The following is a 16,354-nucleotide window of genomic DNA, read 5'->3' on the forward strand; positions in this document are numbered from 1 at the left end:
CTTCCTTCCTTCCTTCCTTCCTTCCTTCCTTCCTTCCTTCATTTCTGTTTCTCTTTCCTCCCCCCTCCTCTCCTTTCTCTTCCTCTTCCAGTTCCTCTTCTTCTTTCTCTTTTTCTTGTTTTGTCAGTACTGGGGCTTGAACTCAGGACCTGGGAACGACCCCTGAACCTCTCTGTGCTCAAGGCTAGCACTGTACCACTTAAGTCACAGCGCCACTTCCAGCTTTTTCTGTGTATGTAGTACTGAGAAATCGAACCCAGGGCTTCATACATGCCAGATAAGCACTCTACCACTAAGCCACATTCCTAGCCTGCCGCCTTCTTTGTTTGAAAAAATTAATGAATGTCTTCTGTGTGCCAAGGCTGCTCTAAGGGCTGCATCAGCAGTGAGAGGAACAGGGGTGCATCTCTTAATTCCAAGAAGTCAAGTTTTGGAGTGTCTGGTTTACTAAAATGTCTTTTTAAAGGCTTTGGAAAGTGTGGGGATTTGAATGAAGAATATATTGAACAGTTGTATACTCTTTTTCAAACCATTTGAAAGCATGATACTTCATTTCCTAAGTTCTTTAGAATACATGTCCCAAAGACAGGGGTAGATGCCAAGTGCCAGAAAACCATCACCAATCTCAAGGAAATGGTCATTATTAATGGTCACTAATGGTGTCTAAAATACCATCCCTTTCTCTAGATACCTCAAAACATATTATATGCTTTTTATATTTTAAATTATAAGATACAACCATGGTTCATATGCATTAGTTCTGTTCAGACTGGTCTTGAACTCGTGATCCTCTTGAGTTGTGTTCATAACTACAACTTGTCCTTAGTCTTTTCCATCTGAAAGAGTTTCTTGTTTATTTCGTGTTCTGCCTTTTTCAAAACTTGAAGCTAGTTATTATGCTCAACATCCAACATTCTGGAATTGTCTAAAAGTTACCTCGTGGTTAGGTTAAGGTTAAACATTTTTGGTAAGAATTGTACATAGAGACTGGTACGTAGTTCCTGTGGCCACATATCCCAAATGCACAATGACAGGCTGGCTGATAAGAATGCTCTCTGTAGAGAGAATATAGATGAGTGTAATCTCCTCAGGGGTCCCATGCTCTAATGTACATAATTAGGAGAATGAACTAAACTTTTACCTAAAAAAACAAGAACAGAAACAAAAACAAAAGTAGAGCTTAGCAATAGCTACTTGTGAAGCATCTTTTGAATCTGGGTGTGATGGCATATGCCATCAGAAGACTGAGGCACCAGGACCAAAAGAATTCATAGCTAGTCTGAGTTTTATAGTAAGTTCCAGCCAGACTGGACTAAATAGTAAAACCCTATATCAAAATACTTAAAGGGGCTGGGAGTTTGGCCTAGTGGTTAAAGTGCTTGCCTAGTATGCACAAAGACCCAGGTTCGACTCCTTGGTACCACATACATAGAAAAAAGCCGGAAGTGGTGCTGAGGCTCAAGTGGTAGAGCTCTAGCCTTGAGAAAGTCCAAGGACAGTGCTCAGGCCCTGAGCTCAAGCCCAGGACTGGCAAAAAAAAAATACTTAAAATATTACTATTAACTATGGTGATTGATTTTTTTTCATGTTTGAAGAGAAAGAAACAAGAGAAAGGAAGGAATTATGAGCCAGGAAGATTGTTCAGTGGCAGAAACTTCCAGCTTAGTCTTTTTCCCCTTCAACTAGTAGAAATCATTGTTAAAGTAAAAAAACCAACTCAGTAAATGGTTTTGATGGTGATGCTCTTCCTGAAAGCTAGAGTGGCACAGACCAGCTGCAGAGATTCACGTAAGCCATAGCATTTGTGATGAACTGCTATCCTTCATGCCAGCCAGGAAGCATAGAAAGGGAAGGCTCAGTCCTTAAAGAGGCTCCTGCCTGCCTGCTCTAGCCTGGCCCTTCCAGATGGCCTCGGATGGTTTTAATGTCAGTTCAGTATCTAACTAGCCATAACTACCCCGCTCTTTGCCATAGTACTTATGGTTAAAAAGCCTTATAGCATTTTCTGTTGTTTTTTTTATTAGAAGAATCCAAACTACACAGAGAAAATAGTTTTTCCAATAATCCTGTTTGAATTCCAAAACTGCATTTTGAAAATAACTCTCCTCTGCTCTAATAAATGGCTGAAACTGTTAAGTGGATTTTTCTTTGCAGCCTCAGAAGCATTTATCTCTCATTCCAAGTGGAAGTCCTATGTAATTGGGTGTGAAGTAATTCCAAAGTTGCATCAAAATCTTTTCTGAGTGTTGCTATGACAATCAGACTTTTTTCTTTTTTCTTTGCTTTCTTTTTTTTAAAGTTCTTTAGTGCCAACTCTTCATCAGTCCCCAGCCGTTATACACACTCACATTTGTGTGTGGGGGGTGGTCATGAGGCTTGAACTTGGCCTGGGCACTGTCCTTGAGCTCTTCAGCTCAAGGCTACCACCCTACTCTTGAGCCAAGCCCCACCTCCAGTTTTCTAGAGGTTAATTGGAGATAAGAGTCTCAGGTCCTTTTGTGCCGGGCTGGCTTTGAACCTTGATCTTCAGATCTCAGCCTCCTGAGTAGCTAGGATTGCAGGCGTGAGCCACCGCACCGACTATGCACTCACATTCTAACCCACAGGCCCATTCTTTCTTAAATTGTAACTGTTGCCCTTACCATTTTCTAAATGGTCAGCCCCCCAAATAGCTAAAATTCCAAGTGAAAACAACTTCCCACTTCCCCATCCCCTAGAGGAGCATAAAACTCTGTGTGTGTGTGTGTGTGTGTGTGTGTGTGTGTGTGTGTGTGTGTGCACTCGCGTGTGTGTCCACATGCCCATAAGCGTGCACAAGCACCAGTCCTGGGCTTGAGTTCAGGGCCTGAGTATTGTCCCAGAGCTTTTTCTTTACTCAAGGCTAGCATTCTACCACTTGAGCCATAGTGCCACTTAAAAAAGAAAGGTTAATTGATGAGTCTCACAGACTACAGGCTTTTCTGCGTAGGCTGGCTGGGAACTGTGATCCTCAGATTTCAGCCTCCTGAGTAGCTAATAGTACAGGCATAAGCCACCTACACAGGTGCCAAGGGCATTTAAACAACAATGCTTCGAAGTGTCTTTTAAGTGGTACCCAACCTTTAAAACCACTCCCCTTAGGAAATGACAATTTTGGTCTCAGGAACTCCAGCTGGGAAACTGCCCTTGTTAGAGTCAGTGACATTGGAAAGATGTTAATGAACTGAGGGCTCAAGCATCACACTTGCAGGTAGGAGAAGACTTTTTGCTAATTACCATTAGACCCAGTATACTTCTAAATAAAAAGGGAATGGAAAAGAAAGGGAGATTCCTGCTGAGTCTCATTTAAATATTTCTGTAGCTCTTTTCACCCATGCCTTTTGAGTCCTGAAGTGGGACCCAATGCCCTTAGCTGGCACGCAATTGTATTAGCTTAGCTATGACTACACTTTTGGTGTCAGACTTTGTATTGTCCCATGTCTCAATGAACAGAGGACCAAGCTTCTTTGAGTGTATAGATCATTTACGTTGGTCTTTATATCTATTGGCTGATATGAGTAAGATACATTGACTTACTGTGACAAAGCACTTACTAGAAAGTGAGGACAGGGTGAGGGAGGGGATGCAGTTTCCAGCATTTACTTATTTCAGGTGTCCGACGCCCCCGGCATTGAGAAAAGAAAATCTCCAAGATGGGCAGTCCAGTTGGCTCTTACCCAGGGGTCTGGGTAGAAAGATTTTAGTTTTCCCTCTGTCCTTTGGCAAGAAATAAAGTCACAATGATGCCACAAGATGTTTCCAGTACATCTCTGTTTCTCAAAATCAGGCAGTTCCATTCCTGGATTCCCAAGTGAGGGGCAGCAACCTTAAACCCTGGTTGCTTCACTTTACTGACCTGCCGTTGGCATATTTGAATGTGTAACTGAAGTATGCTTGGCTTGGAGGATGCCTGGACTCTTAAACAAACTGAGTCAGCACTGGTCTAAGCCAAGGAAGGTAAGCAACAGCTGGGACTGGGTAGCTCTTAAGAAGAATGACAAATGAGTGATTAGAAGCACAACAGTGGAACAAGGTGTCTTTCAAGTCAGAATCTGGCTACAGTCCCTGGGCTCTTCCTTTTTAGTGTTGACCTAGGTGTTTTAAGGACAAGAAGTATTAATAACAGTAAAATCTTATACATTATAAAACTTCAGAAAATAAAAATAATCCCTGAGAGATGGTTCACTCCTGTAATCCTAGCAACAAGGAGGTAAAGACAGGGGGATTGTGAATTGAAAGCCAGCTTTGAGACCCTCTCTCAACCATCCCCTCAGATGACCCTGTGAAAAACAGCCTGTGTGTTCATAGAAAGGAACTAGGCAAGTAAGAAATGCTCTGCCCACACATGAAACCATCTTGTCTAAAATAATGGGATTTGTTTGTGTTGATAGAAGATGCTCTCAAAGACATTACTGAGAAAAAAATCAAGTATCAGTTCAACAGTCAGTGTGATTTCAACTAAGCAACTTTCTCCCTGTGCTATTTTAATTTTTAATAACCATATATACATAAAATATAAAATTAAAATATACCAAGCCAGTGGTGGCTAATGTCTATTAACCTAGCTACTCAGGAGACTGAGATCTGAAGATGGAGATTCAAAAGCAGTTCAGGCATATGAGACTTTTCTCCACAGTTACCCATCAAAATGCCAAAATGGAAGTGTGGTTTAAGTAGTAGTTGTATCAGCCTTGAGAGAAAAAGCTAAGAAAGAGACAATGTGAGGCTTGGAGGTAAAGCCCCAATATCAGCACATAAATACAAACAGAAAAGAAAAACAGAATATTGCCATATTTTATTTTCAAAAAAAGACAAAATTGTCCTTGTTATTAAGCTATGGCACATGAACGCTAGGTGGTATCTAGGCACCTTTCTCATTCCTAGATGCCAGCAATAAGTGCTTCAGGATCTTCTTCTCAGCCTCTAGCTTCCTCTTTCCATAGACAGGGCTATAAGTCTGCTTACTTCTCATTTCCCCCATTGAAATGCATGAATCTGGAGAGGAGGGGAAAATGCTCTGTAGCAATACCAGCAGAGCTCAGGGATCATTCTCTAGTCATTCTGGTCAAAGATGTAAACAATGAATTATTAAGTGATTTGAGATCCAATTAGGAGCTTTGTTGCTTTAATTCATCTAGGTAAGAAAAAATTATGCCTAGTCTGAGGCTATGATGAAGTGAAATAAACAATTTTAAAAATGTATCTGCTAGGTGAATTTTGGTGGGAAGAAGGCCCCTTAAAATAAATCACAGAGAGCTTTTTTCTTATTGAGAGATTTTAATCTCAATTATGATGGATACAAATATAGCTAAATATGTCTAAAGTATCTTTCCAAAGCGCTCGTCATTGGGGTTGGAGGTTTGGAGTTGCCTAGCATGTGTGAGAACTTGGGCTCCTCCAAGCACACACACATTCAAAAAAATGAATTCTCTCTTAATAATGCTAAACTGGGTCATCACTAGGGAAGATGGCTAATCAGTGATTTTGCTGGCCTGAAGTTCATTCCATTACTTATTCCAATGGAATTACTTGCAAAGTCTTCTCTAGGGTGTCTTGGAGGCAGCGAAGAGGGGAATAATGCAGTGACTGCAGCAGAAAGGAGTTGGGTCAGCTTTCCTAACCATTTTGCAATGTTCGAGTTGACTTGAGCATGGAAAAGACTTGTAATCAATTTTGTTTGGGCACTGGGCCGGTCCTGGTAGGAAATGCTGCAAGAAATCTGATCTGAGCTCGTTGATTTCTGTTTCTGATGGACAGAATAGTTGTCTATCTATCTATAACAACTTATAGACCTAAAAGAAAAGACTGTGAAATGTCCTTTAATCATATCTCTTGTATGACAGGACATTATCATGGAAAACCCATAGCATAAGAATTATTAGGAAGACCCCTCTTTTTTACTCTTTTCCTTTGTAAGGCGCTGTCTCACTCTGCAAGTTCAAGAAGCATACCATCCACTGGCTGATGGTTGTGAGGGATGAGACAAGAAATGAAAGCATATCTGTTGAATGGTGGGTTTGAGGAGAGAGACACACAAAAAGGTGAAAAAAATGTAATTAACACAGCCTTCCATTAATATGCCCTTTTTCTCATTCTTTTTTTTTTAACTTAAAAGATAAGATTTTAAATGGCTTTGGCAAGAAACCTCAGCTTCTCCCGGAACTGTAAGGAAAGCCACAATATTTTTCACAACTTAACACCTCAGAGCAGAACACAGGTCTTTTATACCTTTCTCCACAACAAAGCATATTGCCTCTCTGGCCCTTTGTCTTAAATCTTGTGTCAGTATCATTTAAGTGCTTTGAAAAAAAAAATAATAGGTTCTGGGAGGAGTCACCATTCCTGAAATGAGGCCCAGATATCTTCCTTCCCTTCCCTTCCCTTCCCTTCCCTTCCCTTCCCTTCCCTTCCCTTCCCTTCCCTTCCCTTCCCTTCCCTTCCCTTCCCTGCCCTGCCCTGCCCTGCCCTTCCCTTCCCTGCCCTTCCCTGCCCTTCCCTTCCCTTCCTCCTCCTCCCTCCCCTTCATTGAGCCTCCTTCCTTCCCTCTCTCTTTTCCCTCTCCTCCTCCACCTCCTCCTCCTCTCCTTCTTCATTTTTTTTTTATCACTGAGATAGAATCCAGGGCCTCACACATGCTAGGTAAGGATGTTACCAATGACCAAAATCTGCATTTTTGACAAGCTCAGTCCTGGAGACTCTCTCCCACATTTCGGAGTCTTCTCAATGACAGAATCAAAGTCATGTTGTTGGCTAATAACCATCTCATATAATCTATCTCTGGACTACTCTGATCCATTTTGAAAGAAAAATTCCCCAGTTCATTTTCTGTTTTAGAACACAGCGTGTCATATGCTAATTATGGCCAGTGACACCATAAAATAAAAGTGCATTACTGAATCTTAAAATGATGGTAAGGTGGCATGTCATGGGGCCATTTTAGCCTCAGACATCACTCCAGAAAATTCCAAACAGATATAGACAAGTGCCACCAAGCCCCTGATCCTCTCCTCTCGGGCTGTTTACCCACGGGGATAGGATGTTCTGAAGCAACACGTCCCCCAAGTGAAGCCGTGATAAGTCCAGTTATCAGGAAGATATTAGTGAGAGGATGATATACAGGACATTCACATTTCCCTGCTAGGTTAGTCATATGAAAGCTGACAAAGAAGGAAAAGGAGCAGTGATGGATGGTGTAATATCAACAGACAGCTGTCCCGGGCTTCCCGATAAATAGGATGGCTTGCATTGCTGAGCGGTGTGGTCACTGCCAAAGGAATGGGCCTCTCACATTTCTTTCTGATTCACATATTCAGTGTGGCCGGCTTGTCACCACCACCCCCCCTCCTGCCCCAGCTTCCCAGACACCAAGTCTGGTATGAAAATTCACCTGCCTCTGAGTTGGCCATTGGGGAGGGGGAGGGGAGTGTTACTTGGGTCCCAGGTTGGAAGATTATCTCACCCAGCCCAAACTATATAAGCGCAGTGGTGTGGAGGAACTGGACAGGGCCACTTCCAGAGCGTGCTTCCACAGGAGCACAATATACAGACACACTCCCCGCCAGCAGCATGATGACGCTGAAAGTAGAGGAGCTGGTATGTAAGGCACGTTCTTTCAGAGCAGTGCAAATTGCTTCATGTTAGATTTTATTTGAGAGTGGTAATGCTCTTTTCTTTCAGGCATAGTGTAAAGGAAAGTCTGAAAATGTCAGACGAAGAAAAAGGATGGTTTATGTGATGAAAAAAAAAACAAAACATTGGAGCTGCCAGGAATGAATTCGCTGCATAGTTCTTATTTATTATCTTTTCATTGGTTTTTATGACAGGACTGTGGAATCACATATAGTTACCAAAATGCCTTTGGATAAAAGTTTCATAGCAAGGATAATGCATGGAAACTATAAGTCAAAGGCAGAAATGATTAGAATTACCTAAAGAACATCAAGGACATGTAAGTGTAAGGGTGCATGCATTTCTCAGGAGAAGTGTGATTATGTACATTAAAAGTCAATTAAAATGTTTCAGCCTGATCTAGGACTTCATTTAAGGACAAGCACCTAGAGGCTATTCTGGCCTATCTGAAGCTACTTGTTGCAGCTGAGATGTGACACAGAGCCTCTGTCTGGTGGCTGTTAGCAGGAAGCAAAGACCAAAGACCTCTCTCAGAATCCTGTGGGGAGCCCCACGGCCCCTGACCCTTTCACCCTGTCCCTTGTAGGTCACAGGGAAGAAAAACAACAATGGGGAGGCAGGGGAATTCCTTCCTGAGGACTTCAGAGATGGAGAATATGAAGCTGCTGTCACTTTGGAGAAACAGGAGGATCTAAAGACACTCCCAGCCCAGCATGTGAGCCTGGGAGAGCAACAGTGGAAGAGCGAGAAGCAGCGAGAGGCAGAGGTAAGAACCTTCTATATAATCCACTCCACATGGGTATTTGAGGGCTGGGTGGGGTGGGTATAAGTAGAGGGAAGGGAGAGGAAATAAACTCATTCTATCCAAATATGTCTCTTTACCAAATTCAATATATGTGGGACAGACTTGGGAAGTAATTCTCCCTTCCTCTCGTTTCTTTCCTTCCTTCCTCCCTCCCTCCCTCCCTCCCTCCCTCCCTTCCTTCCTTCCTTCCTTCCTTCCTTCCTTCCTTCCTTCCTCCCTCCCTCCCTCTCTCCCTTCCTTCCTCCCTCCCTCCCTCTTCTCTCTCTCCCTCCCCTCCCTTTCTCTTTTCTCTCTTCTCTTCTCTCCCCTCCCCTCCCCCCTTCCCTCCTTTCCCCTCCCCCTTCCCTCCTTTCCCTCCCCACTTCTTGTGCTGGACCTAGGGCTTGAACCTTGAACTCAGGGCCTGGGCATGGTCCATGAACATTTTTTTATTTTTTAATTTTTCAAGGTTAGCACTCTAACTCTTGAGCCACATCTCTGCACTTAGCTTTCTTTGGTAGTTAATTGGAAATAAGGGTTTCCTGCCAGGCTTATGGCTTCAAATCAGAATCTTCACATGTCAGCCTTCTGAGTAGTTAGGATTACAGGCATGAGCCACTGGTGCCTGGCTGGGAAATAATAAGTAATAATAATAAGTAAGATCATGACTTCTGAATTCCATATTTATGATCTAGTGTGCTAGGAGCATGCTTTAGTTGAAAGATAAGCTTGGGAAGACAATCATGTTCAATGAATTTCCGGTGCCCTAAATTATCTGCTTAACAAAGGAGATAATTTTCTCAATAATTTGGTTTGTGGTCCATGGATCATTGTTACAGTATTTCTGTTATCTATTGACACTACATGTTTGTTGGCTTTTCATTAGCTACTAACAGACATTAACAAGTGCTTTAGTTAGCTGGGGGTGGGAGAGTATCCCTGGATAAATCTTTTCCCAATTAATGGGTACCTGAAAGAGAGTGACATTGATATTTTAGAATTTGTGTATCATTTGATTCTTTGGGGTTAGAAAACAATTTCATTTTTGACTATGATTTTTTTTTAATTCTACAGAAATCTGGGGCTTGTTTGTAGTATGCATTCCAAAATCACTTAGAGGCTAGATTGAGTTTCCACTAAATCAAAGTAAAAAAAATTAAGAATAAAGACAATGAAATAATTGGATACAAAACAAATTGAAATCAAGGATTTACTTAATTCCTTTTGCCCAAATGATCCATCTACTTACCTCCAACCTTGTAAGTGTTATTTAGACACCACCAGAGAGTTGGTCAGGAGGAGTCATCTTGTTTTTAAAATATGAATTTCTTTTTAGCTCAAAAAGAAAAAACTAGAACAGAGATCCAAGCTTGAAAATTTAGAAGACCTTGAAATCATCATTCAACTGAAGAAGAGGAAAAAATACAGGAAAACTAAAATTCCCATTGTGAAGGAACCAGAACCTGAAATCATTGTGAGAATTGTTGAGTTTGGTGGGGTTGTGTTGGATTGGACAGGGGGTTGATTGAATGTCAGTTTCCATCCTTTGTGTTTGTGTGTTTACTTTAGACAGAACCTGTGGATGCGCCTACATTCCTGAAGGCTGCCCTGGAGAATAAAGTGCCAGTAGTAGAAAAATTCTTGTCAGACAAAAACAACCCAGATGTTTGTGATGAGGTAAGGCTGATATTAAGTCCTACAAAAACTTATTATTTTTATTTCTCATAAGTTTTTTGTACTCACATAATTCTGTTAATACGAGTACAATTTAATTTCTTACAATCTTGGGGTAGGCTTTTAATAAGGAAGGGTCAGAAATCAGTTTTGAATGTTATTAGCATCATGTTTGGACTCATATACATGGGCATTAGACACAGAATCTAGAAAATGGAATTCAAGTTGTAGCTCTGCCATTACTTGGCTACTGTATTTGATTTTGAGCAGCTCATTTACTTTCTCCTTACCTCCGTTTCTTAATCTATAAGCAGAGGCCACTGGAGTAGAAGAAATGCCTAAAGTTGCCTCAGCTCCATTAGGTTATTCATCTTTCATATGGATCCAATTTGCCAGAAATCATGAGCTCTTTCCTTATCAACTAAACTGGAGACCCCACTAAAACGGACACTTTTGTTCTCTTACAAATGAGTGAAGCAGGGTTTTTTCCCATATTTAATCTAGGAACAATTCTTGATGGCTGGAGGAAACCTGTTTAGGAGCAAGGATACACATGTCTCAGTGTTAGTTTTTGACCACCTAGAAATCTATATGACAGGACGCTCCAATTCTGGCTGCAAGATAATTGCTCTAATTCTGAAATTCTAGTAAACCTCGTATTTCTAATTTGAAGTTTCTATCTGTTAGGTCATCAGGGCCCTCAGTTTCATGCCTCTTAAAGGATTATGTGTATTTATACATGCAATGCTATCTTTTTTAAACATCTCTGACAGTATAAACGGACTGCTCTTCATAGAGCATGCTTGGAAGGACATTTGGCAATTGTGGAAAAGCTAATGGACGCTGGAGCCCAGATCGAATTCCGTGATATGGTAAGTATATTTCTTTGCTTGGAAATGAGCCAAAGTAAGTAGGTGGAAGAAAACTTACAATGGAAAAAAAAAAAAACAAAACAAAAACCTAGCCCAATTGGATTGAAAATTGATCTGTGCGAACTAGGCAAAAGCTCATTTCTTCATACAAAGAAAAGTTGGGAGATGGAGCCAGATCATATGGAAGGCATTTTCATACATACTGAAAAGGTGAAAAGTGTTTCAGTGAAAGCTGCCCAGCAGAATTCAATAACCTCACCAGCAACTTGGGTCATTATCAAGTCAGTGGCATTACAGAGAAAAGAAATACAGCTGACACTTGCCTTTCAACGTCCCTGTCCCTGCATTCTACATGGAAGCCTGCTCATAGCCCCTCGCAATGTGTAAGAATTCTCTACCTCCAACCTTTGCATGATAGATGCCAATTGCCCTCCAGGGTGAGATTTGGAGCTAGACCTCATACTAAATGAGTTGATTCAAAGGGAAAGTAGTTGCTGTTCAGACCTTAATAATTTACCTACTGCAATGTCTACAAAGACCAGTCCAGACACAGCTTGTTTTATGGACTGAAGAGTGTGCTGGGAAGCCTAATCTTCATGGAAAGATGGAAAAGGAATAGGAGGAATGAATCGAAAGGGATTGCTTTAAACTGGATCCAAAGACAAAACATATTTAAAATAATTAAAGAAACTTAGAAAAATGATAATGGGGAGGCACCAGACATGAATGTGGAAATTGGATGGCCAGAGATGCCAGATAGAGTAGAGAGAAGTCAATCTTTTTTTTTTTTTTTTTTTTTTTTTGGCTTATGGGGTTTGAACTCAGGGCCTGGGCAGAGCTCTTTGGTTTAAGGTGAATGTTCTACGGTTTTGAGTCACAGCTCTACTTCTGGTTTTTGGGTAGTTCGTTGGAGATAAGAGACTCACAGGGACTGTTCTGACTTGGCTGGCTTTGAACCAAGAGGCTCAGATCTCAGCCTCTTGATTTCTAGGATTATAGGAGAGAGCCAGCAGGAGACCAGAGAGAAGTCAGTCTTCTACAGGCCCTGGATATGCAGAGCCGAGGGATGGGCCAAGAGCAACAGGGATCCCACAGGGCGCTTCAGACCTGCATGAACATTTGGGGGGAATGTTATTATATTTATACGTCATTCATATTTGCACACTTATGGGCACATGTGCCCGTGTGCGCACACCCACACCCCCTCCACACACACACGATGGAGCTTAAGCATAACAATAGTTACAAGCAGCCACGTCGAGGAGAGCCATCACAGACCCCACAGCCAGCCCTCCCGAGCCTTGCAGCCCAAGGACAGCTCTTCGGATGGACGTCTCCACATCGTCCTGTCCCTTTCCCTTTCCTCCACAGCTGGAGTCCACAGCCATCCACTGGGCGTGCCGTGGAGGAAACCTGGAGGTCTTAAAGTTGTTGCTGAACAGAGGCGCCAAAATCAGTGCCAGAGATAAGGTATGACCGCCCCCCCCACACACACACCCGGGGTTCCCTTCCTGCCACCTCCCCTCCCTCCCCACCCCTGCACCCGGATGCAGGGGTCTGGACTGGCCTGCCTGGCGTGGTGGTGGTGGTGGTGGAAGCAGAGCCGGTCCTTCCTCGAGTCAGCCCTGTCTCCCACCTCCCAGCTGCTCAGCACTGCGCTGCACGTGGCGGTGAGGACGGGCCACTACGAGTGCGCAGAGCACCTCATCGCCTGCCAGGCCGAGCTGGGAGCCAAGGACAGGGTGAGTGGCCCGCGGGACTCCGCACCGGGTGGGGGGGACGGCCTGGCCTGGCCGAGCTGGGAGGCCCGGGCAGGGGGCCACCCTCGCTTCAGATGGCACTTTCCCCAGGAAGGAGACACCCCGCTGCACGACGCCGTGAGGCTCAACCGGTACCGGATGGTTCGCCTGCTGATCCTGTACGGCGCCGACCTCAACGTCAAGAACTGTGTCAGTAGACCAGGCTCCCCTTTCAGCCTTCCCAGAAAGTCTTGAACATACTCCATCGCGTAGTGGGGGGCGGGGGGAGGACCTGGGTCATGAAGTGAGTCACATGATCAGAAACAGAAGGGGTGACTACCCTATTGCTTAAAAAAAAAAATCAGTCCTGGTCCTGGGGAAAGTCTAACCTTGCTGAGAAGATCCTAGGGCAGGTAGGCATTCAGACACCACCATGTCTGAAGAGGGCCAAAGTGTCACACTGGTCAGTGATAATGAACTTAAATTAATGTATATCCCATCCGAATAACCCAGGATAGCCCTTCTGTCCTTTGAGCAATGTACAATGCCACCATTTGCTGCCCGCCATGCCTTGGTTGATATTAATCAGATGATTTCTCCCCATTCTCCACTGTGCTTTAAAACGTGCACATCTCCAAATGGTTTCTTTTATGTAGGTCCCAGGAATTTATGCATAAGTTGCCCTGAATTTCATCTGGAAAAAGGGAATGTAGGCAGCTTCCTCTCATAGTTTTTTGTTTTTTTTTTTTTTTTTCTGAGATACTATTATTTACTATGAGCCTTAAAAATATCAGCGGGAGGAATAAGTATAAATCATTAAAGAGTTGTGGAAAGTGCCTTGAGGAGCAGCTCAGGAGTATGGAGGCAGCATCATAGACCTATAATACTCACCAATTTAAAAACTGGCTTTTTCTCCAAATCAATATGATGGAGTATGTAGCCACCTCCCATGGCCCATTCTATAGCATGTGGAGATGTCTGTAGGCATTCTTGCCACTGAGTGTCTAGGGATGAAGGATTTTTACTAATACGTGGGGTAGTTCCATGGTGGGCAGGGTGGGGGGAGCTGTAGAACCAATATAAAACACTAAAGGCACCCCATAAAGCCCAGTGCTAGTTGGTTTGAATCAACTGCAAATTACTCATAGTGGAAACCACATCACAGCTACACAGATACCTCAGTAGAGAAAGTAAGGGCAGAAACAAGTCAAGTTTCCTCTTCTCTTTTGACTAGGCTGGGAAGACCCCGATGGATCTGGTGCTGCACTGGCAGAATGGAACCAAAGCAATATTCGACAGTCTCAAGGACAGCTCCTACAAAGCCTCTCGCATAGTGACATTCTAAGAGACCCACACTTACACACTGGGAGCTCTTCATTGGCATTTTGCAAGCATGGTCCAAAAGCCACTAGCTTTGATTTATCAACTTATTGTGAAGATGTTCCTTAAAGCACACTGATAGGCATTTGCATTTCTTTTCATGAAATGCATATTCTATGTGTATTTATTCCTATTTATTTATTCAGTGGCCTTGAGATGCAGAATTTCACAAACATCCATTTGTATGTAGCACTTTTAAGCCTTCTCATAGCAAAACTGTGGCGTGAGCAATGTTCTGAGTGCCTACGCATGTCTTAGGTGTCCTCACTCACATAATATTTCAGGGTATTTTCAAAGGACAAGGGTGGTTATTGCGACCCTCTTTTCATGAGTTTTGAATGGTGATATTTGAATGAAGCAATGGAAGACATGTAGAGACAGTGAAGGAAACAACAGAATAACAAGAGAACAAAAGCAGTTCTGTGGAGGTGACAGTAAAGCCATTTCACCTCTGAAGGGGAAAGCCAGCCATCTTACCCTTGGGCCTGGTGGCATTTTTTTTTTTTAATACCAAGTCACACTGTACCAAGGTGAAAAGCATGTCATGAGGGTGAGCGCAGGGCAGTGAAGCAAGTGGTCAATGAGGCCACTGTGTTTAATGAAAAATGATGACAGGAAATGTAAAGTATCCATGTATAAATGTATATTGTGTTATATGTATATTTTGTATTCAAAATAAAATCAAACTTAAAACCTCTACCTCTAAGCTCCTTTGTCAGTATGATGGGAATCTCATGTGAAAAAGTCCACTTAGGAAGAGGGTTGGTTTTTTTTTTATTGTTTTTCAAGTTTTTAGTTGTGAACTATCCTGTATAAACAGCAGTCAGTATAAAATATGTCCACAGATCACCTGGTGATGAAGTTAACTGCAGGTCTGGACTCCACTGATCTCAGGTGGAGCTCTGGGAGTCTTTATTTCTAACAGGCAACAAGGAGGCCAAGGACAGCACTATTACCTAACAACAGCAAGGCCTCCGCAATAGCCAGAGGAATTCTTTCCCTTCAATGGAGTGGCAAGAGCGCCCCTAGGTGGCCAGAGTAGTTTCTGCACGTTAAAAAAGTAAGTTTATCCATCAAAGCTGTTTATCAATCTTTATGTTATGGACCTGGGCTGGTAAGGTCAAGGGCCTTCCAGTGTCAATGATTTGATTGCTGGTGGGAGCTGTCTTGTCAGATTATAAACCATGTGCTAAAACCACTGATGAGAAAAAGATTGTTCCTTTCAGCCTTCCTGGAATAGGTGAACACTAAAATATGTTCAAACCTGACCAGCAAAACAGGCATTTTTTTTGGGGGGGGGGTAATTTTTCCCTTCCAAAGTAGTAAATTCCAGTATTCTATGTTTATTGGATTTTGGGGGGAGGGGGTTAACTTTGTTCAATTTTCTGCTAAGTCAGGTGATGGGTCTTGAAATGAGGATTCTTGTGCAAGTGATTTACTTAACAAGGAGGGAGAGGACAGGGCAGGAATGGCACACATGTGGCTTCAGTAGAAAGCAATCTTCAGCCTAATCCCCCAGAGGTACTTGGAATCAGAACTGGCGTCCTATGGTTCAGAGGTTAGGCTATGACGGTACTGCACCAGTCACTGGCATGGGCCAGACCCACAGGGCAAAATTCTGAGCAGTGACTTCTTCCAGAGGCGAAGATGTCCCTAACATGCAGCATCTGAAGCAGCCAGATAGGCTTGTTGACTGGAAAGCAGCTGTGGTTGGACACTAAAAAGTATCTGTCCTGTGAGATTTTGCTTTTGTGACCAAGCCTTGTTTTTGTAGCATAAGTCAGTTTTGAACTAACTTTTGTGGTTCCTATCCAAGCCTATCAAGTACTTGGTTAAGGCATTTTGGTGAATATACTGGTTATGGGGCTGGAACTCAGGGCTTGGGCACTGTCTGAGCATTTGTGTTCCAAGTGGTACCACGTGAACCGCAGCTCCACATCTGACTTTTTGGTGGTTAATTGGCTCTACTGTATGAGCCACAGCTCTGCTTCTTAGGACTCACCTTTGCTAAGTGTTCCCAAAGCATCAACATAAATGGGAGATCTTTGACCCTCCTCAGTTTTTAAATGAACTTGCAAATTTACAGTATTAAGTGCAACTGGTACAAATAGATTTTTAGAACCATGCCTCTTAATATGTATATGAACACACACATATACACACTTACACATGTGTGTTGGTGTGTAATTTCCCTCTACTTGTATTTCTGCCATGAGTTTTGTTTTTGTTCTATAACCCAGGCTGGCCTTGAACTCACG

At 42.8% G+C, this 16,354-nt stretch overlaps 1 protein-coding gene across 1 annotated transcript; it reads left to right on the top strand.

The window, feature by feature from the left end:
* Positions 1-7,532: 7,532 nt before the first annotated feature.
* Positions 7,533-14,795, top strand: Ankrd1 (ankyrin repeat domain 1). The gene is made up of 9 exons (XM_090346929.1): positions 7,533-7,611; positions 8,234-8,413; positions 9,768-9,905; positions 10,001-10,108; positions 10,879-10,977; positions 12,349-12,447; positions 12,621-12,719; positions 12,828-12,926; positions 13,951-14,795. Exons 1-9 carry the CDS (start codon positions 7,585-7,587, stop codon positions 14,059-14,061), a joined length of 960 nt encoding a protein of 319 aa, XP_090203055.1. The 5' UTR covers positions 7,533-7,584; the 3' UTR covers positions 14,062-14,795.
* The last annotated feature ends 1,559 nt before the right edge of the window (positions 14,796-16,354 follow it).

Source organism: Megascapheus bottae, chromosome 15 (assembly GCF_031878675.1).
Source record: "Megascapheus bottae isolate mThoBot1 chromosome 15, mThoBot2.hap1, whole genome shotgun sequence".
Lineage (NCBI taxonomy): Eukaryota > Metazoa > Chordata > Mammalia > Rodentia > Geomyidae > Megascapheus > Megascapheus bottae.